Source organism: Haliaeetus leucocephalus, unplaced genomic scaffold (genome assembly GCF_000737465.1).
Source record: "Haliaeetus leucocephalus isolate CR32 unplaced genomic scaffold, Haliaeetus_leucocephalus-4.0 Scaffold295, whole genome shotgun sequence".
NCBI lineage: Eukaryota > Metazoa > Chordata > Aves > Accipitriformes > Accipitridae > Haliaeetus > Haliaeetus leucocephalus.
Genome location: NW_010972731.1, coordinates 8,785,571 through 8,809,001, shown reverse-complemented (window position 1 = coordinate 8,809,001; position 23,431 = coordinate 8,785,571). Strand labels below are relative to the sequence as shown.

Below are 23,431 nucleotides of genomic sequence, written 5' to 3'. Positions count from 1 at the left end.
TCATCTAAATAGGAAATACAGGCAAAGGCTGCTGAAACCGCTGTTTTTATCCCCATTTTGCAGAAGTGGAAGTGTGGCTACAAAAGGTGAATTGACTTACCTGGAGTCTAGCAAGAAGCTTGTGACTAAGAACTGGATTTTTATCTCTTGAGTCTCCAGGCACGTGCTCTAGCCATATAGGCCTTGTCTTACATACCTTGCTATCTTTTACCCCATCTAAGAAGCAGGACATGAGGTACAGTCACAGAATCCACTTTTTCACACTACTGGTAGCTTGGGCCAGATGTCAAGGATGGAAGAAGCCGGGAAAGCCCAGCTTTGCCTGACCGCACTCAGCATTTGAAAGGAAAGTCCCCATCCAGTACTGGGACTTGAGTTTAGACCTGAAGCTTGGTGTTCTGGGAAAAATGGAAGCTTTCAGGGACTGTATGAAATAGCTGCCTAGTGTCTGCTGTGGAAAAGACATTAATTTAACTCAGCTGTTTTCTTTCTCACAGATCTGCTAATTCAAAGCAAGGCTCTCATGAAACTCTGCGGGATTTCTTCCTACCTCTTCCCATGCAGAAAGGCTGGGTTGCATCCCCATATCTCAAAAGGAACAGCTTTGCTGAAGTCATGACTGTCCTGTGATCTTCCTTCCAAATCCTCTTTTTCCTCCATAAAGCATTCAGAGCAGATGACAACCATGCCAGGTAACTTTGATCCCTTCTGACTAAAAATTACGCCTGTTTCATGACTGCTGCGTACAGTTCCCCTTGCCTATGTTTGGTCTGTGCATGAGCCTCTGCAAGTCTGCACATTCACTAAAGAGCTTGTATGTGGCACAACTGAGTTGTGCCAGTATGGATGAGCTCACCTTTAAGCAAGGTACACATCTGGCTGCCATCCGCTGTTGGCTCAGGCCACAGGTGGAACAAAGCAAGCCACGAGATCTAACCCAACACAACCCCTGCCACCAAGAGGACCTCTGAAAGCTGGCTGCAGCTGAAGTTGCTTTCCTACAAGCAAGCGATGCCCTATATTACACACACAGTGTTCTGTGTTAAGAAAGCGACTGTTAGAAAATTATCAGATAAAATTCATTCACCCTTTTCAATCTGTTAATGACCTGATAAAAAACCCAGAACTTCTCCATATATGACCAGCTATGGGCTGAAGACCAGGTAGGAAACATGTTGGAAATAGCATCCAGACAGTGTTTTATTATACTTCCAAATGCAGATTTTAGCTGCAGGCAGAGAAATAACACATCCCTCATTTACGTAATTATACATGAGGTATTACACATTAGTTTGAAAAGTAACTGAAGTCACCAAAATCTCCTCCCAAAACCACAGAAAAGGGACTAGCATGAGGTAAAATATTTGATGTCTGGAGCAGTTTGCTATTCCCGGGAAGGGTAAGAGACAGTAAAGGCAACGAAATACATGCTTTGTTGCCCTCTACTGTTTGCTTGGTTAAGATGCAAAGCAAATTTTCCCTGTAGTTTCCCCCCCGTGAAGCACATTGCAATTAACAGGCAACAGAAGCCAAGAAGCATGATGGTATGTAATATATGGGAGGGAAAATGTGGGACCAGGAAGACGACTTTCTGCGTTAGGAGTGCTCGAAAGGAAAACCAGCAGCCTGCACTAGCACAACACACAGAAGCAGAGGGCACTTTTCCGCAGGAAGCAACGCAGCAAGGTCATGGGAGGCAAGGGCAGAACTCAGCAGCCTTAGTGCCAGGACTACCATCTAAGTGCTAGACCGTGGCAGATGCTGTGAGCCCAGACAAATGCTGGCATAATTTTCCAGGCTGTATTAGCTACCCTCCACTAGCCCAGTAAGCACAGACAGGATTGTCACACACCAAGGGGAACAGAACAGTTTCAAAGCTTGGTAAATGCTAGTGCTGCTTGTTAGACTTTACTTCTGGAAACGTTAAGAGTAATTACAAAAATTAAGAACTGACAGCAATAACAGATACCCCAGCATCAGCACAGATAAGGGTACTGCATCCCATTTATCCTTAAGTGGTAGGAATCAACCTTTGTCCCAGAGTTTTGCAAGCTGTGGCAACTTTTCTGACATGCAGTAGGTACATGCTGCATGCCAACTACCACCAGCTCTCAGCTCCTTTGACTGTGAATTAATTGTGCATCGGTGCAGATACACCTGAACTGGCTATGTCAGCCACCTTGGAATCGGCATACGGTGTTCGTTACACCTCCCTGTGGGACTTGCCAGTCCCAGTCAGTGCTCCAGCTCACCACAATACTGACCCCCATCCCCTCAGACGGTCCTCTACGTTCTAACTGCTGATTTGCCTACATGCTATTAGCTGTGTTTTTGCTTTACTTGCTTTATTATATTTCCTATTAGCCTACAAAATCAAGAGTTGACTTCACATAACCTTGCTGGCAGTTTCTACTGAAGTGCGTATTCCTAACTACACAAAATACTGAACAGCTCCTCTCCATCATTCACACAAAAAACCTCAACAGCCCCTCCAAGAATAGAAAAGAAAAAAAAAAGAAAAAAATCAATGCTGATTTTTTGCAAGGGGCAAAAAACCCAAACCAAAAATCTAACCCCTTCCCTCTCCAAGCCTGTAAAACTCCAACAGGAAGAAGTATCACACACTGCCTCTAACAGGCTGGAGCAAAAGACGCAAGCAAAGCAACTCTTGGGAATCTCACTGTAAACAGGAGACTGTATACACCCAACACACTGCAAAGGAACAGCTAATCCCTGGAAAAATGTTAAAGGCATAGTGGTGCTTCCGCCAACATCTGCACTTGTTACTTGCTTAAGCAACTCTACCTCCCATTCACGAAACAGACAATTCCCTCGTGGCTCCCTGCTCTTTGCTTTCAGGGGGGAAAACAGAAGAAGAAGAAAAAAATTACAGCTGTGAATGCAAACCAGTCCACGAAAACAGTAAGTCCTTTGTGAAGCTGAAAGGTTCGCCAGGTGCCTGTTACATAGGAGCAGCCCTTGAGGAAGGCCCCATAAGCTCCTTAGGCAGCACCTGCTCCTGACTGTGCTTTGTCTTGCAAGGGCTCCTCATATTGATAGGAAGCAGCTTCCCCTTTCTGGCAAATGTGATGGCATGTGCATGGTTGTGTGGTGAATATGCAGTTAACAAATGTTGCCCTTCAGTAGATAACACCCTCCTCTGCCAACCTGCTCAAATTCAGCAAGATTTGAGCTACTCCCAATTCTTAATGCTACCCTTAATGCTGTTAGAAACATACGAAAAAACCCACACTTGAACCTCATAAAACATCCCACTGGTCCCCACATAAAACCAAACTCCGATCTGATGGGCAAAGACCTGTTGTACAAAATCATTGCATTTTTGTAGCTTCTTGACCCACAGAGAATTGCATCAATTCAGCAGCACAACAGAAAAGGACCAGTCGCAGCCCCGCCTTGCTTGATCAACACACACACACACACACAGAATCACACAACCTCAGTCGAGCAATCAAGCTCGGACAGTAATATATTGGCATGCAGGTTAGACACACCAGCACAATATGATGACTTTTCCTAAGGTCTCGTGCAGTAGGGAAGCCAGGAATGAACTCAGTTGCTTTATTATTTTCACATCAACAGGAAATATAATTTGAATACAGATATTTTTAAAACTAGATTTAATCAAGTGCATTTAGAAGAGTATTCACAATTTTCTGTACAGAAATACAAGTATCTTCAATCGAAATTTCTTACCTAAGATTAAAACTTGAGAAGTGGTACAAATGAGCAGCAAAAAAAAAAAATCCCCCCCCTCCCCACACAGTCAAGTCCACAGAGATGACAATATGACTGAGAAACATCAAAGCTCTTCTGCAAAGCCATAAACATGAGAGAACAGAGTGCAAGCATATATTTTACCAAATGGCCACTTAGCAAAGTTACAAACTGCCCTAATAACATCCTAGCAACCACAGCTGGTGGCCTCATTATTAGGAAGCATTTGCTAAAGATGCTGGCTTCAGCTTTAAGGCTCTTCCCCTACCCCTGCACCACTGCCAGGCCAGCAGAACAGTACATGCCGGCAGAAGGGGCCTTTCCTTCTGCACACTTCTACCACCTCCTTGAACAACACAAGGTGACAAAAATTTTGTGCTGCCACACCTGCTCCCCCTGATTTTGAGCAGGATTCATGTTTATTTTCCTCTCTACACTCTGATATGTGGACAGATGCTGCAATATGGTGCAAGGTTACCACGCACCTGCCTATCACCAGCAGCTTGCCACCACAAGACAGCAGCAGTCCTATGACTTGGCAGAAGAGATCAAGTGTGCTTGCACAAGTAAGTGCAACCCATTGATCTGGTCCATTTTCAGTATTAAGATGAAAAGGGATGAGACAGGTGTTTTACCAACCTGCTCGTTTACACTGAAGCAAATTAGGAAGAAATCTCATCATCTGCTCCATGGGTGATGAAATTGTCACAGAGAATAGTCGAGGGCAGACTGGAAAGGAAGAACAGTAAATTCCTTCTCTAGCACAACCAAGTCCAGAAGAAAACGCCTGTCCACACCCCCAGCTGCTAAAACTATCCTGACAGAACTGGGTAATTTAGGTCATGCCTGACAAAAGGGGAGGGCTACAGCCTTTTTGTTGGTCCTCTCCCCACTAGTGGATATCAATGAGCTTCGTTTTGGGGACTGAGTTTATTACCAAAAAGACAAAAACCAAGGGCTGAAATTTATTTGTTCTAAGAACCTCAACATGCTAATAGGGAAATTTTCTGAGTGCTTTTAAGAACCCAAATGATACCTTCAAGTCCTAAGTCAGCCTGCACACTTGATAAAGTACCTTATCATTAGTTTTGTTGGGTTTGTGTTTAGAAACGTTACTACATAAAAAACTTCAAGAATCACCAGTCCATAAAATTTGTCTCATACTGTTTTAACAGGTCCAACTTGAAAGAACTTGAATATGCCATAAAACTTTAAAATGTATTTCCAAAGTTCTTACTGCTTTTCTAAACACTAATGAGCCCCATACACACAGGTTTGAAGATCAAAGTTCTTAGATACGAGCTGTCATCACTCTGATACTATCATAAAAGTATCATTAACATTTCCAGGTAACAATCAGCAAGAGTGTATTTACAAATGTACTGTAGTGCATGAAATAAGGAAGCTCACTGAAATAAGCAAGAAAACCTCAGCAGGAAGTACAGAAGCAAAAAGCCTACTATCGTCATGGTTTGTGCAAACTCCTGCAAACTTTTCACAGCCAGAAATGCAATAAGGGCATGATATCACTATCTACTTTAAGAACGTGAAATTCTTTTGACTTTTTTTCATCAGCTGTCTCTTTTTATAGACAGACGTGTTTATATGCATTGTGGTGTAAATCATTTATGCTGAATGAATCCAAAATTCACTTATGTATCAATACACTGATGCAGTATAGCTGACCTAGGAAAAATACACATAGCATGGACTCTGATCAGTTTCTACAGAGGGAATCTACTGTAGGGACTCTTTTGAGTCCCCTGCGCAATAAATACTATCTAAAGCTGACATCGCAGTCTTAAGCAAGACTGAAGTACTGCAGGGGCCTTGTAAACTTCTTTTGTTCTAGAGAGATTTTTAGCTAGGGGATAACACCAGAATATCAACCAGGTCAGCAAGTACCAATTAAGAATTTCAAAACACAAGTGACATCTCAGAAATACTGTATGCTAAACAAAGCTGAATGTGCTTCATCACAGACATCAGTCTCAAGCTCTTTTCACGACAGACGAAAGTTCACAGCAGAGATGAAGAGGTTATCTGCTTTAAGATTAAGTAGTTTGGCAGAACCTACCATCATATCATTTCTGAATCCAAAGAAAATTAGCAATTAATTTAAAACGTTTGAATTTCACCCAGTTCACACTTCATTCCATTCGTCAGGTGAGTCTTTTTTTTTTTTTGTCCTGCTTTAGTTTCCCTTTCTACAATGTTCTCTTACATAAGTCGAAAGACAAAAATAAAACGAGAAATCTGAGCTCCATGATTTTAGTATTTAAATTAAATGTACCTGCCTTCAGGCCTTTTATCAAAGGAACTGGATGCAAGTTTAACCAGAAGCACTGGAGATCTCTGAAAGAAAGATCTCAGGGTACAGACTTGGCACAAAACACAGCATGAGTTTTCTCTATCAGAAAAACAAAAATTAAAATTACAGTTAATCAGATGCATTTTCTAAAACATCAGGATAATATCTGCTGATAAACGTAAAATGCCACAGAGCAGCCCTCTACAACTGTGTTCAGGGAAAATAATTTCTAATCACAGAAATAAGCAAATGCCCCTAAAATAAGGAAATGTCATAATGAAAAAGTCTCCACAAGTTTATCAGTGACTGAATTCAAAGGCTTCTGGCAATTCCTGTGTCAAATGTAAGGCTTCAATCCCTCAGGTGACACATTTATGTCATCTTTTATCAAAATATTACTAGGATAAGATTTTCAAATTTACTTTCAGAACTGGTTTACCTTTATTTCCACAAGCCTTATCAGTCACACACACAAGCACACAAACACACAGTTACTGACTCACACGTCTCCCTGTAGTGACCGGACACCAGACTGAATTGGTCAGTTAGATTTCCAAAGCAGTCTCTATGGATTAATCACAACTACCATCTTTCCAACCATCTCTCCAGCGCTCATCCACACGAGAGCAGTCAAATTCAGATTTCCCCAGTTTCCTATTCACTTCATTATGAAGAAGACACAACCACTGGGAGAAGTTATTTCTGTTGCTAGTATCAGGCTGATTTGTACGTAATCTGCAAACAGGGAAGAGGAAACAAATGTTACTTTTTTACAGTCACCAACTTCAATACCGAAAGCAGGCACACAGCACACAGCCAGCCAGAGTTGCCTTTTCTGCTATTGCAAGATGAGTCACAAAGAGAACCCAGAAGAGAGCACACAGAGAACAGTAATTATCAGAGGCCAAACCTCCACTATAAAATACTGATGGCTGCAACTGGCTTGGTTTGGTTCACTGCCTAGTCTTGTCAACTGGAAAAGACACAGGAGTCAAACCAGCTTATCTATGATAAAAAGCAAGAAGTGCTTGAGTTCATCAAAATGCTGAACTAAAAAAAAAAAAAGATTAATAAATGAAAAAAACTGAGCAGCTGCTTTGCCATGTGATGCCTGCTAAATCAATAATTAGGTTTCAAACTTTTTTTTCCTGTGTTCATCATCCAGAAAAGAGGAGTTAAAACTTTCAAGAAACAAGTTGACAGCAACAGGAGTAGAACACTTTATCAAACATCACAGCCCATTTTGGTCTCTGCCTCCACTGCTGAGGTTGCCAATAAAGGGGATTTTCTGGGGTAGAACTCTTGCCTCCTGAAAGCCAAATTATTTCAAGTCCCAGTCTAATTCCACAACAGCGTGCAAATCCAGTTTGAACAAGAAAATCCCGGAACTGCCTCAGGGATGCCTTGGAGGCAGCACACGACCTAACAGCACAAGAAAAGGTTTTTTTTTTTTGAGCAAGTGTATCTCTGATTTATGCAATAGTGGAAGAAACCAGTTCAGGTAGCTAACCCCAAATGCAGGAAGAGCTGCTGATATGCAAATAGCTGCTGCAGCCCAGCATTTCAGGCTAGCCCCTTCAGCAGCAGCCACCAAAAAAAACCCCTGACAAACCAACTCACCTTTTCCTCAGATCCTCAGCACAGTGCTCGCAGGGGTAAAACTTGGAGAAGAGGTTGATGAACTCCCTCATCTCCTTCTGCTGGGCACTGGTGGGGTGGTCGGGGTAGTACGCCGCCATGGTGTGCAGGAATGCCCAGGTGTTTCGGCCAAGCTGCTCGCTGTCGAGGGGACAGTCTGGCGGTGGCTCTTTCTCCTCCGTGACCGTGGCGTCCTGGAGCAGGAGAAAGGCTTATGAGTGGAGGCCGGTGCTTGGTGGGGAAACAGCCCCTTTGCGCTGAGGTGGGAGGATGAGATGGAGGGGAAACAGGCCCTTCGCACCCTCAGCGGGGGACAACGGCAGAGCCCCCCCTTCACACCCGGTGGGGAGAAGATGGAGGCCCCCCTCACACTCCCACAGAGGGGAAACCCTGCCCCTGGCCCCTTCACACCCTGAGGAGGGGGGCACACAGCCCCATCGCACTTGGAGGGCAGGGTGGAGGCCCGCTTCACAGCTCTAAGGGGCTGGGGGCGGGGGGGAGGGACAGCCCCCCCAGACCCCCGGGGTGACAGGGGAGGCTCCCGCCGCCCCTCCCGCGGGAAAGCGGCCGCCGCCTCACCCCGCCGCCCGGGGCCGCCCGCTTCCTCTGCTCGCGAAGCCAGCTCTTGAAATCCGTGCAGGCTCGGCACGGCTTCTTGGAGGGCTCCTCCGCCCCTGAACCCGCGGCGCCGTGCGGGACGGCGAAGGGAAAAGCGAAGGAGCCGCTCTCGGTGCCTGGGAACGGCGAAGCGCCGCGACCCGGCCGGCCCTCGCTGGGCGCCGCCATCTTGGCGTCGCGGTGCACCACGGGCCGCCGCGGGAAGCCGCCATTTGAATTGTCCCCGGTTTCCCTCAGGCGGGAGCGGACGGTCCGACCGGGCCGGGCCCGGCAGCGAGGGGACCCGGGGCCGGGGACTCGGGAGAGCCTCGCCGTACCCCCGGCCGGGCGCTGGCTGGAGGGACGGGGCTTTTCCCGGGTCTGGGTGAGGAGGCTCGGCCTGGGCGTTTGCCGTTCAACACCATACGCAGAAGCGTGTGTTTCTGATGGGTTTTTTTGCTAATACGGCAGCAAGCTCTGGGTTTGAATCTTGTGTGTGAGGAGAACAGGGCGGGTTTTCCTTCACACGGTGCAGTGACATGAGCCTCCCACCAGTGCTTGTCCACCTCACGTCTGTGTGTGTATATATATATGTATATACTGTGTGTCACAGAGCTCATGGCATGGAGCAGCTCTCCTACATGCCGACAGCAGCGAAGGACACTTCAGCGTTATCTCCAGCACAGTGATACAATCAACAGTGTGATTGCAAGAACAAACAAATGGATAACTCATTTCCAACTCATGCACCTGTAGCAGAACACGCCCATATCAAATGTTACGTGTTTTAACACCTGTCATGTGCTTGTAAAACTATATTGAGGAAGGATTTACTTGCCTCTTTCCAAGAGCATTTGCACGTGTTACACGAGGGCAGGCACGTCGAAGAAGCGAGCCTTCGCCTGTGGCTGGGCTGCTTGAGGCTGAAGGAGAGCCCAGGCCTTGCCCCAGCTCTTCAGTCTCGAGCGGACATTCGGCAGCTTTCCTTTTACTCCTGGTGAGCCACAGGCTTGCGAGCACGTGAGGATGGTGACCCAGCTCCTGGGCAACGGTCCAGCACAGCATCAGCTTCAGAGCTGGGTCTCTTACCCCTTGGTAAGGTTAATTAGCTGTGGCTTGGCACTATGCTAAAAGCACAGATAAAGCTTTTGGCCCGTTCATCCTATGTGTGACCACGTGAAGTACACCCCGCAGCCAGCCTCCGAGACGCAGCGGCCTTGGGAAATTCTTGATGGGTGTCACAGAGGGCAGCACAGACTTGCTCTTTTCCTTCTTTTTGGCTTGACATTATCGTGCCATTAGAGGTTTTGAGGTTACAGGATAAGTCTCCCAATGTGGACAGTGCACTCTAGAATGTGAATTTTGTATCCACTTCCACTTTTCACCTCTTCATGTCCTGCAGGTTGAGTGACAAATGCGATTATTTTGTTTAATGCAAACATCTATGGCTGGGATGGAGGTGGACCAAAATACCATCTTAAGAAATCTTGTATTGGCTGGCTGGGATAGGTTTTTGCCTCCCTTCCCTCCTCCTCTTCCCCTTCAGGCAGCACCAGCCCTTTTCGTGTCCCTTCAGGCAGCCGTGGCCTGGGACCTTTATCCTTCGCAGCTCCTGCCCCTACAAATAGCTGTACTTTTCCACATCCTATTCCTTCCAGGCTGTTTCATAGCCTATTTGAAATGCATCTTGAGTCTTTTGCCTGATGTTAAGTGCTGTTGCGCTACCAATTCTGCGAAGACACAATTTGTATGAAAGTTGCTGGAAAAATACTGCTCATTTTCAGCTGTTATCCTCCAATATATTTAACACGGCATGGTGTAATGTTTAGTAGGTAATGCATTATTTTAGAGAAATGCTTCAAAGACTTGCCTTTGAAAAGATTTCAAAACTTAGTGTGATTTACGTGGAAATGGCTGATCTGTTTCCTGGTCTGTGTAGCACTGAGCTGATAATCTGGATCTCCATCTTTAGGCCTCCTATTTACCAGTGGTCCTTTTTTTTTTTATTTTTTATTTGCAATTTCATGAGAGCATTTCTTTGCTGATATTCATGAGGGAGGGAGAAGAGACATAAGTAACTGATAGGAACTACTGAAATGGCTTTGTCTAAAGTTATAGACAACTATATATCTAAATTCCACACGCAAAAGAAATATTCAAGCAGGGGAAAAGACATTCTTTATATTTGTTTTCCTTACCCACCAATAAATATTTAAATGGTGTTGATGACCTCATTCTTTTTTTTTAATTCAGGAAAAAAGTTATGCTGGTATCTAGAAGAGAGACCTGGGGAATTTCCTACAGTGCTTTATTGCTTAGCCTTCAAGCAATTAAATAGCTGCAGAGATGTTTCTAAGTCAAAGCAATCTCCTTGTTCAGCTGTTAACAGTCTGTTTGCTTCCTCTGTAGTGATTTCATTTATTGAGTTAGTTAAAATATAAGCATGTTTTATTTAAAAGGAAAAGGTTCATAACCTGGAAAGAAGCTGTTGCTTACAGAGCGATTTGTGCTCAGTGTTGCCTCACCTGCCCCTTTCTGGCCGGCTGTAAGAGCAGAGCTGGCTCTTTAGGAAAAGGTGCTCCCAATTTTCTCTATTTGCCTTCATGGCCAGCACCATCTTGTTTCAAAGCAGGCAAGGAAAAAAAAGGAGAGATGCTCAGATTCAAATCAGAGCAAGGAAATCCATTTTACTGTCTCTAACTGAATCCAAGAGTACAGCCTAATTAATTCCGTCCGAAGGAAGGAACATGGTGCAGAGCAGAGGCGGGACGCGGCAGCCCTCCTTCCTGCTCTCCCTTGGACAACCCTTTTGTTACGTCCCAGCAGGAGCCTGGTGGATGCCCCGTGGAAGATCCCGATGGGTGCCAGCGTTCAGCCGCGTGTCCCTCACAGGGACTGTGTGACACTGGAGCATCCCTGTGTGTCCTCACACCACGGCTGCCCTGTCTGCTCCAAGCCTGCCTGAGGGTGCTCCGACCAGGCAGAGAAGCTGCAGCGTGGGTGGACGACACGTGAGCTCGGTGGGGATGGAGCTCTGGGGCTGAAGGAACGCACGGTGAGCCCCGGCAGGCCGGTGTGGTGCATGGTCCCACCTAACCCTCCGGTTCCAGCCCTGTGATTTAGGAGCTGCCAGTGTTGTAGAGCCTGTTACCAAAAGAGCTCCTAACAAAGACCCCTCCTAAGAGTGGCTGCTTCCTGGGGGCAGGGAGCAAAGCATGGCTCCATCCTGCGCTGTCCAGCCGAGGCTTCCTTGGTGCGTGGTCCAGGCGCCTGCTGACAGTGGCACCTTGCAGTGCTCCTGGGTGTGGGTGCTAGCAACAAAGCACCTATTTTTCAATTACTTATGTCATTGGGACCGGGCTCACTGAAGTCTACTGAATAGGTTCCTCTTCCCAACAGCTGCTTAATCTGTGACTGGAACAGGGTAATGCACAGGATGGCAATGACGGTAATTACCAGGAAGCATTAGTAAAAACCTGTGCTTGAGAAAACGCAAAGGGTGTGTTTGCCTTTCTCAGAGGAAGACTGCTGTTTGATGTTCTGCTTTTATCTTTGGCAGTTGCTAAACAAGAGCTTGGGAACTGGCACCTGACAGTAGGTGCATGGGGAAGGAAGAAGAAACGGGCTGGCAATGGGAGATGACCCCTATTTGAGTCCAGATATGCATCCCTCTGCTCACTCTCTAGCATGACAGTGGCAGCTGGGTCTGGACACCCACCCTGGGGCTGGACACCCCCTTGGCCCTCTGAGTCCCACTGCACTGTGGTCAGAAATTCGAGTCAGGATGGGAAAAATGCATGGTACACACATCTCCACAGTGGACTTTGGGCAAGGACAAAGGCCTGAGCTTAAATGCAGCTCCTGAGAAAAGGGGTGACCCCAAGGAGGGGTAACCCCAAGGAGAGGAGACCCCAAGGAGAGGGGACACCAGGGAGACTTCACACAGCTCTTTTCCCAGCTGTCTGACCCCACGTTACAGCAGGATGCGTATTTATGTACAGATATGACTACATGTATGGAAAGGCTGCTAATTTTCAAAGGTAACTGGCTTAACTGATAGAGAGGACAAAACTCTTGCTGCTATCTGCACAGCTCGCTCTCTAGGATGCAACAGGATTGTATGGAAATGTAATAGCCTGCAGGGCCAGTGAGCCCAGACTGCCTACTGGCATGCATTTCTCTCCATTACTGCAATAAAATGTTAGATTTTGACCACAGAACAAGGAAAAATATTCTCAGAGCCTTCTGTGTCATTTGGGAACCTGAACATCACTGACTTTTCATTAATTTATTTAAAGTTATTTGGAAAATTTCACCCTACACATCTCAGGATTCTTACCATGGTTTTTGTGACGGTTTTGTAGGTAGTTCCAGTTAAATGTAACTGTTGCCCTTTCCAGGGGAGTACACCAACAGGAAGCTGACTCGTATTTACATGTAAAGATGTGAGCCTGAAGTCCAACTAGTTACAAAGCCAGCATCAGGAATTAGTCATGCAGTTGTTTGTGAAATTACAGTCAACTAGGAAATAGCAGCAGAAAAAATTAATGTATATTTCCAGGTAAGTGAATCATACTGAAGAGTTTTGTTTGTATACAAGAAATACATCACCTGCAAAATTTCCCAAGGCATGAATTTATCTCCCAGTTATCAGGAAGGAGCCCGCTGCCATACTGACACACTTCACTACCAGTGATTGGGTGAGATATCGCTCTCAGTTCAGATCTGTCCAGAACTATTAAAATCTGTTCAAAACAGACTGAGGTATGTTCAGACTTCACACAGAGTATACCTAGACTCTGCATTGCTCAAATCTAGGGGCCTATACCCAGACACTGCAGTATGTTATTTTGAAGTTTTTGCAGTTTTTACCTGTGGATCCTCTTGCTGATCAAAATGAGAACTCAGAAGTAGTGGTGTATATATTTGCAATGGCAAGGATAGGGAGAAAAAACAAATTACTTTCTGCATGTTGGTACAGCCAGTTCTCTGACACTCGTGTCATCCTCCAGTCTGTCTCCTACATCCCAGACTCTCTCCAAGTGTCCATGGAATCAGTTAATGCATTCTGAGCACAAACACAGCAAAATTGGGTTTTGAGAGCTGTGCTTTTGAAATCACTTGTCCTGTGCAGGACAGGTATACCTGGTGGTTTCTGCCTTTTTCCTCATCCTTCTGCAGCTTTTCCTGATTTGGGGATAATTCCTTTTTCTAGAAGTAGGTCAAAGCAAGGGGACAGTAGTAAGTCTCAATCAGTGGTGGAGGAAGAGAATTTTCGCAGATAACAATTGCTATGAGAATGTGTTGAATCGTTAAGAATTAAACATTAATGAAACAACAGTTCTCCTTCCACGTTACTCTTCTCCCCACCAGGCTTTTGAGTGAAGATTAAATATTGTCTTCCCTGTTTTCTGCAGGGGGCAAGGAACACAAAGGTCTTGTCTTTGCTCTGAAATAAAGGTGAACTTTTAACATGAGCTACCAGTGCTGGTGGAAACTGCAGGAGAGATAAGGCACTTTGCATATTCTGCTTATTGATGGCAGTGGGGAATGAGGAAAGGGTAAGAACAGGATGAGCATTTCTCTGACTAATCTGGGAGGAATACAACGGTTTGTCTCTGATCAGACTTTACCATATGTAGCATGAAATGAGAATAGATTTTGCCCAAGTGAAAATAGTGTTTCTACACGTTCACCAGTGCTTGCTTTGCTCGCCGTTGGCTGTACAGGTTGTGTTGTTGGGATTTTCCCCTGACAGTTCTTGGAGCATGCAGGGCGGGCTGTGAGCTGTAGAGGCACAGCCTCCTCGAGGCTTGGAACCCCTTGGAAACTCAACCCTGCTTTCTGTCTCCCTTCACATCCCATAGCCAGGTCCCAGCATGTACACATGCTGTGTTGGCCTCAAACCACACAATGCACTCATCAAGCACCCCCCCCTTTTTTTTTCTGTAGAAAACAATGCAGGAAACTTTCTCTTGCAGCAGCTTAATTTACATTCTCATCCTTCCTGGAAGTTTTCTTCTTAAATCATGCTTTTGTCCTTTGCATAACCTTAGAAAGTCATGCCATTTTTATAAAGGAGCTATGAAATTATTGCAACAAGTGCTTGGTAAACAGGGGCCTGCCTGGCATGCCCCAGGCAGCGAGCAAACCTCTTGCAAAAGGCAGCTTTCTCCCTGGGCTGGGCAGCTGAATCCCAAGGGCATTTAAAGGAAAATTTTCTGTTGCTTTCACCCCTACCAGCTGGCCAGTGTGAGGTGTGAGGGAGTTTGATGCAATGCTGTGATTTTATACCAGCCATCTGGCTGAGGCCACACTGTTGGTGACCCGGTGGGGGCACGGGACCCCTGTGTCCTGAGCCCTGGTCTCCTGCATGGAGGCAATAACCAGGGATGCCCCAGGCACAAGTCCATCGCAGGAGATTGCAAATTAAAGGGAGTGGGACTCTTGCTGAGGTGGGAGGGTGGCAGAGAAAAGCAGAGACAGGCATGGAGCAGAAAGGAGAATGAAAGTGCCTGAGGAAGCCAGCCCCTCTCCAAGTGCCGGCTCACAAAGCCATGGCGATCGCGTACAGTTTCCTCGTGGAAAAGGCAGATCAAGGGCTTGTAGAAAACGAGCACTGTCTTCTCCCAGCACTGCTGTAGGAGGCTTTGCTGGGACTGTTTCTAAGACAGCTCAGGTAGCAGCACTGCAAAATGACTTTTTCTTCCTTCCAGCAAATGCTGCCTTACCAGCCTGAGCTGGTGGAGAACAGAGAAACACATTCAGCCTTAATGGATCTTTGGTCTCTGTAGCAGGAGAAAATTATTACAAGCTGCAGCAATTCACTGTGATCCAAATAAAAACTCAGCTTGCAGGTATTGCAAAATGCATTCTTGGTGCTGTGCACACACTGCAAGTTCATCACCTGGAAAGGAAGGTCCTGCACACAGCCCCGGTATAGATACCTACCGTCCAGCTCTACCGTTATTGTACATACAGTGCCAGTTACCACAGCTCTTCACGCTTGAGTCCTAACTATCATAAAGTAAACCTGCCTATGAGGAGTTAGCGAACCCCCTGCATTGAAGATGGCCGTGCATCTTCTGAAGCTACTGCAATGCAGCCACTTCTGGGGGTGGTGAAGTGCCGCGCTGCTATGTGTGCTCAAAGTATTTCTGAATCGGATTCCACTGGCCACTGAAAAATGCTTTAGTGCCTGCAGCAGCTGCTGAAACTAGGAGGAAATGAAATATCTTCTTCTGGATTAGATATTGCAAAATCCCTCATCCCAGGCTGTGTGAAAGTTCAACTGCTTCCTTTGTTCATGAGGTGAAGGATATTTTTGTGAGCTCTAGTGTCTGATTTTTTTTTTTTTAAAAAGAGTCTTTCTCTGTTTACTGGAAGTCTAAAACCTCTTTGTACTCTTAAAATCAGCTTTTAGCAGCTGGGCTTTTCATTAAAGGTGCTGATAGGTCATGTGTTATCGCAGGTGACCTTCAAGAACAGTAAAGAGCAGGTTTTGATCCTGAAGGTGATGGTGGGAAAAGATGAAGCTCTCCTACCGGCATCGTTCCAGGCAAGGGCCCCCCTTGGCTGTGCCTGGGGCTCCTTTCCATATCTCTTTCTTGCAGCCATAGTACCTCAAGGGTGGTTTGAGAACTTTTTCTTTCTTTGCCTTTCCCTGGTGAGTTTGCAAGACGTCAGGCAGTCTAAATTCTAGCAGTTCCTCCTGTTCTGGGCATAGAAAGAGAAATGCCTGATTTAGAGTCCCACACAACTGCAGCCATGAGATGTACAGGTCACTAACCAGCCTGGACCTGACCTGTGTACGTGGTAAATGATGTTCGTAACATGGCTCCTTCTCTTTTTCATATGCGTGCACTTGTCGCAAGGCCATTGCTTGTTAGACTTGGAAAATGGCTGTGGTGGAGCTAGTGAAGAGCTGCCTTTGGCTACCCCCAAGCAGCCACATGCTCAAACTCTACCTCTGGCTCTCGTCGGACACAGTGAAGGATTGGTCCAGGCACTTGTCCCACCTAGGCTGCTGTACTCTGGTTAAACACACTGGATTAAGTTATTCCTGATCTACACTGAAATGAAAAGAAAACCAGACCCTCGGTGTTTATTTGTCATGGATATTTTACACTCGCTGGAGGGAAGCTGGTCTTGTAACGGAAATAGTGGAGGGGACAGCCCGGGTGGACAGGGTGGACTCCCTGAAGCCACTGGATGACCTACCCTGTCCTTCAGGCTGTGGGCTATTTGGGGCAGGGACTCCCCATGACTAGACCTTAGTCACTTTCTGTGTCACAAACAAAAGTATTTTGTATACCCGGAGTGGCTGTTATATGGTGGTAGTGATGTTCCTCGAGTAGCAGGAGGCAGAGCTCCACCTTTGCGAGGTATGCGTGGCTTTCTTGAAGCAGGCTGCAAAACAACTGCAGTGATTATGGAGGAAAACTTGCATTTCCTCAGTCTTGTCAAAGCTGGATGGTCTGCTCCTATATATCACTTGTTAATTTATCATCTCTTTTGTACCTTATAAAACGACTAAAGAAAAAAGTAACTGCTGTCCTCAAAAACTATGTAAATATATGGTGATGATGAAATAGCAGCACCCAGCAATACTTGTTGAGTTTTACTTTTCCCAGCCAGACCACTCCCAACCTTCAGTTAATAATTACACATAAAGAGGTACCGATATATGGCAGGATGATATGGAAGTAGTAGAAGATGCAAAGTAAACTTGACAATGTAAGGAAAACGGTCTTTTGTTTTGTTTTTTGTAAGTGTGCTCAAATGTATCTAGCAAAGATGTGGAATTAATAGTCTCTCCTAATCAGTTATCCATCCTTCCCAACAGGAAGGAGGTGCAGTAATGCTGTTGGGGAGTGCTTGTGTTGGGATCAAGGCACGGCCCTTCTTTCAGATTTGCAGGTAACATCACTTTAGACTAATGTGACGTGACTCATTAATCAATCTCTTGAGCAGACAGTTTCCTGACATCAAACTTGACAACACCAAGGCAACGATACTGCTATAACAACTGCAGAGCCTTGAACTGCGCTCTCCGGGACAACACCAGAAGTGTTGTTATCTCGGAGTAGTCCCTGGCCATTCTCCTCCCCAAACCTCTGTTTTGCATTGCAGTGACCTTTGCTTCTGCAATATGCTTTCTCAATAACTAATTATTGAGTTTTGACTAGATTTTCTCATACTGTGCTTTACCTGAGATCCCTGTCACCAGCCAATCTCCCCCAGAAACTTGGCTCTCCAAACTGCATGGCTGGCTCTTCAGCCTCAGATGACTTGCAAACCTCCACGTAGTTTCACCTTCCTGTTGTAACATTTGATTGTATGTTTTCCACGTCCCCCTCCTGCCTGGATTCCCTGAAAATGGTGAAATACGGCAAAGCTTTTGGAACTAGCAATTGCCGAAACCAAGGCTGTTTCCTACTCTTGTTTTCACCAGCACCCGCAGTACCTGCTGATGTGGAGTGATGTGCTGTCTGGACCTCCCCTGGCCATCTCCTGCGCATATAGAGATTGCAGCTCCTCTAAGATCTTAATTGTCTTTTGCTTTTCCCATTCAGGGTAAATTTGTTTAAACTTTTACATTCTTGGAAATAAATTGTGTTTTGTGTTTACTCTGAAACAGTAAACCAATCAAATGTGCTTTGCTGAGAGTCTGGTTTCAGCTATTTCTGAGAGCCATGTAACAGAGCCATGTAAAGGCGAGCTTGGCCCTGGCTTGGCTCCCAAGGAGAAGTCTGTGAGCGTGGGTATGATGACAGGGAGTCAGCAAAGGGTTTTGCCACCTCGGCACAAGCGTAAAGAATAAACTCGCTGGACAAAGTGATTTCTTCTCTCTACATAAAAACCTTACCTTTTGAGCCAGGTAGATTTAACAGCACGTGCTTTTGCTGGACCCTTTGTGAACAGCAGGATGGAGGGTCTGATTCTGGGGCTGTTGAGGGCAGCGAGCTGCTTTGCCTCGCCTTTCTGCAGGGCAGCTCCTGTCTAGCTTCATGAGCCAGGAAGTGCCCTGGAGATGCCATCGAAGGGTTTTTCCCACCAAATCTGCACATGGGACCGCAGTGCGCTCTGGATAACTTTCCTTTCCCAACGCAGAACAGATATCCAGCAGCAATAGATTGAACTGCAACGAAAACGCTTCCTTTGTCCCCAGAAACTGCCATCCTGCTGCGCAGGAGCAGCCTCATGTGCTCATGAAACACAAACCACGGCCCTGCTCACGGTATTTTCTGGCCATCCAGAAGGAATCTTCTTGTTTGGCTTCCCATTCAGATTCTGGTAGGGCGTTTCTGGTAGATGAAAAATCATCTGCAGCTGTTGCTGAGGGTTTTGAGACACCAGGTGTAATTGGAAAATGAAAGGGAAGGCAGGGCTGAGCCTCTCAATTTGGGCTCCAATAATGATAATGATTCACTTTAGGCTTCATCAAAGAGGAGGGGGAGGGAGGTCGGAGAAGGCGGTTTGATCACACAGATGCCCATCAGCCAAGTCATAACCTGAGGCATGCTAAAGGCCGCAGTTCAGTGAAAGGACAGGCTTTCCAGGGCTGTAATTACCGTTCCTGCCGTGCCTCCAGGCAGGGGGAGCGGGTCCATGGGAAGAGCTGCTGGTCGCCCTGGGTGGGTACGGACACCTGGCTCAATGCGGGACAGAGCACAAGGCACTTGGAGCTGAGGCTCTGTTGCATATTTACACCTGAGAAGCTTTGGGACTTTTTCAGTTACACCCCAAGGATGTGTTTGTTCATCCTTTGCTCCAGCAACGTTGGCATCAGCATCTCCCGCTGCTTTCTGAGAGCATGCAAATATTGCTATAGCTACCAGAAATCCATTTAAAATGAAGTATCTTAGCAGATGGGACAAGGCAGTAAAGAAAAGAGATTTGTAACAGCTAGCACACACGTCGAGTTGTGCCTGATTTGTGCTTTACAAGAAGCTGTGTTCTTAATCAGTTTTTGGACCTGGTGTGAGCGCAGCCCAAGCTGCAGGAAACTCCGACAGGCACGTCTGTGCAATATAGCCATAAACACAACACATCCATCCCTGGAAATGTATTTTAGTTCACAGCAGGTGTTGCTGCCCCAGTGACCTCCCAGACACCCAGGGAAGATGAACTGACTCAGTCGCAGGGCCAGGCTCACTTCCCGGCATTATTCTAGCAAGGATGTGATAAGATGCTTCTCCTCCCCAGCTCTCTGAACTATGGCCTTGCCATCTGCACTCCAAAGTATTTGCATGTTACAAGCAGGGGGGCAGGTAAAAGGCACACGGTAGTTTGCCAAATTACGGAATTTCTGCCGGCGTTACTGGGTGGAGGAGGAAGCTCGGGAATGCCTGTGCCCTGCCTCCATCTTCAGCATATTTAAACACGGGAGTCGTGCCCGGAGCTGCATCTCTGCTCAGCCTCCAGTTGCCCTGGGGAGGGAGGAGCAGGCTTGGGGAAGATGAGCTGCGGCAGGTACCCAGTGGATGTGAAGGCTGTAGGCTTGATGCAATGCAGAAAGCAGAAGGTACTTTAATGCTTTTTTTGTTGGGGGTTTTTTTCCTCCTTAAATATTTACAAATCGGGAAACTAGAGGGCTTTTTGAATTATTCTTACAGGGGTATACTTGCTCATTTCCCCACAGTATTGGGATCACAGCCTTGTGATCTAGGACCGGGGTCTTGGACTTGTTTTTTAATGGGCTTAATATCATAAGAAAATGGTTATCTTCCATGCTGCTCTCTTTCTGTTCACAGTGTCATAAAATTCTTCCAGTTTTAACAATGATTACCCATTTGGGACTCTAAAATTAAGGAAATATTTTTGTAGGTCTAGTGTTTAACTTAATTTTTTAATGTGACAGTCTTGCAGCCTGAAGCCAGAACTAAACCACAGATCCTGGCAAATGCTGATTGCTTGAAAGCATCCAATATTGAACATTGTAATTTAAAAAAATGCACTTCTTTTCCCTTTTGTTTTTTTCAGAACTACATGATGTTTGTGTCTTGGTCAGATCAGAACAACATTCTCATCTACCGGACATTTGAAGACTTTAAGAGGTTCCATGTAAGTGAATATTTCCCTGAAAAATACGATTCCTGTCCTGGGGAGGGGGAAAAGGAGCCCAGCTATGTGTCAGGGCTGCGAAGCACCACTATTCTCTCCTTCTCCTCACTTTTAGAAAGAGCTGAAGAGAAAATTCCCCATCGAGAGTGGCTCACTCAGGAGATCTGACCGGACAATACCCAGGTTTAAAGGTAAGGAGAACAAATCTCTGATGGACCAACAAACACGACAGAGCTGTCAGGGACAGTTGTAACCGATGACATAGACTTCAGTCTCTGAGTCTGACCTCCTCTGGAACAGATTAACAGTTTGCTCCTGCTCATGGCATGGTACTGCTGGGTTGCATCAATGTGCTTGGGTCTATTACAGACTTAAAATAACCCAGAAAGACTTTTTTTTTAATAGATAATTGCACTTGGTAAATTAATATTACACTTTAAATATTGGCCCAGAGCTGCTTGCAACATTTAAATGTGAACAAGGATAAATTTTAGATATTTAAAAATTGTATCAGGCACTATCGAAAATGATAGGGAGGCAGAGACAGCTGCTGTCTCGGCTTCTTACAGTTTGGGCTTTTGCGGGTAAGGGTGGTAGGTGAGGGCACCCCCATCTTCAGGCAAAAGATGCTGCTCTCAAGGCATCCAGATCCGTTGTTGTCTTACACCAACTTTGCTCTTGTTATTTTAAAGATGCAAATGTGAAGCAGAGGAAGAGTGGGAAGCTGAACAGGTGCCTGGAGATACTGAAACTGCTGGAAACTTACTCCCATGAGCTGCTGAAAACGGATGCTAAAATCTCTCAGGGTGAAGATGTGATTCAGTTTTTCAAGGCACAGACCCAAGACCTAGATCCCTCCTTTCCTGAAAACAGGTATGAAATCATATTTGTATTTTTTGTTTGCATGTATCTTCATGAAACAGAAATGTTATAGAATATGGGTAGAAGAGAAACAGCGGTTACATACCAGGGCAGCAGAGCAGGGAAGTTCTACTGAATGCTTTAACGCATGTTTGTGTTTCTGATGCCTAAGCTTTTCTTAGCTTATTGCATAGATGATTTTACCAAAATCAATACTAAACTCAACCTTCAGTGAGTTTTCAGTAAACCGATATTAAACTTTACTTTTCAGTGTTGTGATAATGCCATCAGAAATTGGAGCGGAAAAGAAAAACCAGCCACAGCAGCAGCTCTCCTCTATTACACATCCCCAGGCATCCCAGAGCTACAGGTGCATCGAAACCTTTGAAACCAAAGACACAAAGAACAAGACTTTCAAAGTTGCTAAGAAGGAAATTGTTGAAGTGCTAATCAAGGACATGACTGGTATGTTTGATAGGGATTCTTCTGTTTCAGGGATGGATGGTGTAGATTGATTCATAGCTTGGCAAATACTGAGTCAGTAGCATCACAGGTGTGGGTGGGTGTTTGCATATGTGTGCTTACCTGGCTTTACATGGGAGGAAAGAACAAAGTGTCAGTATGGCATCGGCCAGGCACTGAGCTACTCTGCAGAGTGTCCCGCCTGTCTCTTGTGGCAGAGCAGCCCCTACCCGGGGACTATGGTCATCTGTCTACTTGCAGGCTGTTAAAAACCTTTTTTTTGCTGTTTGCTGCAGGATGGTGGCTAGTGGAAAACGCAGACAAGCAGATAGCCTGGTTCCCAGCCTCGTACCTGGAAGAGATTGACGTCCACAAGGACATCCAGAATGCCTTGAGCTCAAATGAGGAGGGTAAGTATGCTTCTGATCCTGGGACACCACATTCTGCCTTCAAAAAATGAGTTCTGAAAAAAACCCTGCCACTTTAACCATTGCTTGGAGTCCCTGCCTGGATCTCTGACTTTTCTGATGAGCCCTGCCACCAGCAGGGTCTCTGAGCAAATCAGTCACTCACAGGGACACTTGCCCTGCAGCTCTCACTTGCTCCCCAGGGCTGCTGAGCTGGTCTGTCACAGGGATGGAGGCATTTTCTCCGCAAGGCGAAACCAACCTCCCCCTTCTCTCTGCAGGCAGCCTGTACTTTGTTGTGCAGGCCTATGAGTCCCAGAAGGCAGACGAGCTCTCGCTGAACAATGGTGTCATCGTGGAGGTGGTCAGGAAATCTGACAATGGCTGGTGGCTGATCCGGTAAGGAGGCTTTTCCGAAGCGCTCGCTCCCTGAGGGAGCCGGTTACCTGCTGCAGGTGCTTCTTGCCTGCTCCTCCACAATCAGGGTGCAAAGGGGCTCCCCCTGAGTTGACTGCCCTTGGCTAGGGATGGTTTTCCCCTTCTTCATGCCCTGTGTACAGCATTGGGCTGAGTCCCCTGGGTGCTCTGCTCCCTCCCCGTGGTCTGAACTGGGAGAAGGGCTCTTCTCAATGTTCCTTTTCATCCTCCCCCCTCAGATACAACGGCCGTACCGGCTACATGCCCTCCATGTGCCTCCAGCCCTACAAGAATCCTCACCACAAGCTCCAGACCATCATAAGCTGTGGGCTCAACGTCTCCACCCCGAACCTCTGCTCCTCCCTGACGGCTCCCCAGCCGCGGGGTGAGGCTGCAGGACAGCACAGGGTTCAGGCTTGCTCTTCCCTTGACCGGACTGAAGAGGACGTGAGCTCTCAGAGAAGCAGATCACAGTCTCTGCCCAGGGCCAGCTCCACCCCAGACCTGGAGTCAGACAGCTTGTCCCTCAGCTCGGGGAGCAGCAGCGAGCAGGGTGGCCGGCTGAGCTGGAAGCCTGACTTGTCAAGATCTCTGCCCGAAGTCGAGCAGGCCAGGAGCTCTCCCATGGGACATGCCTTGGCCACGCGCAGCAGCAAGTCTCCACGCCTCACGCACAAGGACAGGAACGATTCTGGCTTTGTGGAGTCATCTGCGGCTGATCTAAGTTACTCCCTCACTGACCCAGACTTGGCCGCTTCTGTCCCCAAGGTGCCTGCGCGCCCCTCAGCCCACGAGATCCTCCAGAAGTGCAGCACCGTCACAAAGCGAGCCGTACAGCAGTCTTCTTCCCGGCCGGCCCTCCAGGCTCTGCTCCCTCTCCAGAGTGTGCACTAGTGCCCCTGGGGAGTTGGGGGGGGGGGGGGGGGGGCGGCGA

At 46.6% G+C, this 23,431-nt stretch overlaps 2 protein-coding genes across 2 annotated transcripts; one reads left to right on the top strand and one right to left on the bottom strand.

The window, feature by feature from the left end:
- Window positions 1-3,819: 3,819 nt before the first annotated feature.
- GFER (growth factor, augmenter of liver regeneration) lies at window positions 3,820-8,473 on the bottom strand. The gene is made up of 3 exons (XM_010570461.1): window positions 8,267-8,473; window positions 7,670-7,881; window positions 3,820-6,784 (listed from the first exon to the last, which is right to left on the bottom strand). Exons 1-3 carry the CDS (start codon window positions 8,471-8,473, stop codon window positions 6,622-6,624), a joined length of 582 nt encoding a protein of 193 aa, XP_010568763.1. The 3' UTR covers window positions 3,820-6,621.
- An 11,291-nt stretch (window positions 8,474-19,764) lies between these two features.
- On the top strand, window positions 19,765-23,391 carry NOXO1 (NADPH oxidase organizer 1). Its single transcript, XM_010570612.1, has 8 exons — window positions 19,765-19,811; window positions 20,270-20,350; window positions 20,466-20,541; window positions 21,043-21,223; window positions 21,483-21,676; window positions 21,970-22,083; window positions 22,362-22,479; window positions 22,737-23,391. Exons 1-8 carry the CDS (start codon window positions 19,791-19,793, stop codon window positions 23,389-23,391), a joined length of 1,440 nt encoding a protein of 479 aa, XP_010568914.1. The 5' UTR covers window positions 19,765-19,790.
- Window positions 23,392-23,431: the final 40 nt, after the last annotated feature.

Coding starts and splice junctions, on each gene's coding strand:
- GFER (XM_010570461.1), bottom strand. CDS start 8,473: ATGGCGGCGCCCAGCGAGGGCCGGCCGGGTCGCGGCGCTTCGCCGTTC. Junction 7,882..8,266: donor GGGCGGCCCCGGGCGGCGGG/GTGAGGCGGCGG, acceptor CTCCTGCTCCAG/GACGCCACGGTCACGGAGGA. Junction 6,785..7,669: donor GCTGAGGATCTGAGGAAAAG/GTGAGTTGGTTT, acceptor CCCTGTTTGCAG/ATTACGTACAAATCAGCCTG.
- NOXO1 (XM_010570612.1), top strand. CDS start 19,791: ATGCAATGCAGAAAGCAGAAG. Junction 20,542..21,042: donor GACAATACCCAGGTTTAAAG/GTAAGGAGAACA, acceptor GTTATTTTAAAG/ATGCAAATGTGAAGCAGAGG. Junction 21,224..21,482: donor CCCTCCTTTCCTGAAAACAG/GTATGAAATCAT, acceptor TTTACTTTTCAG/TGTTGTGATAATGCCATCAG.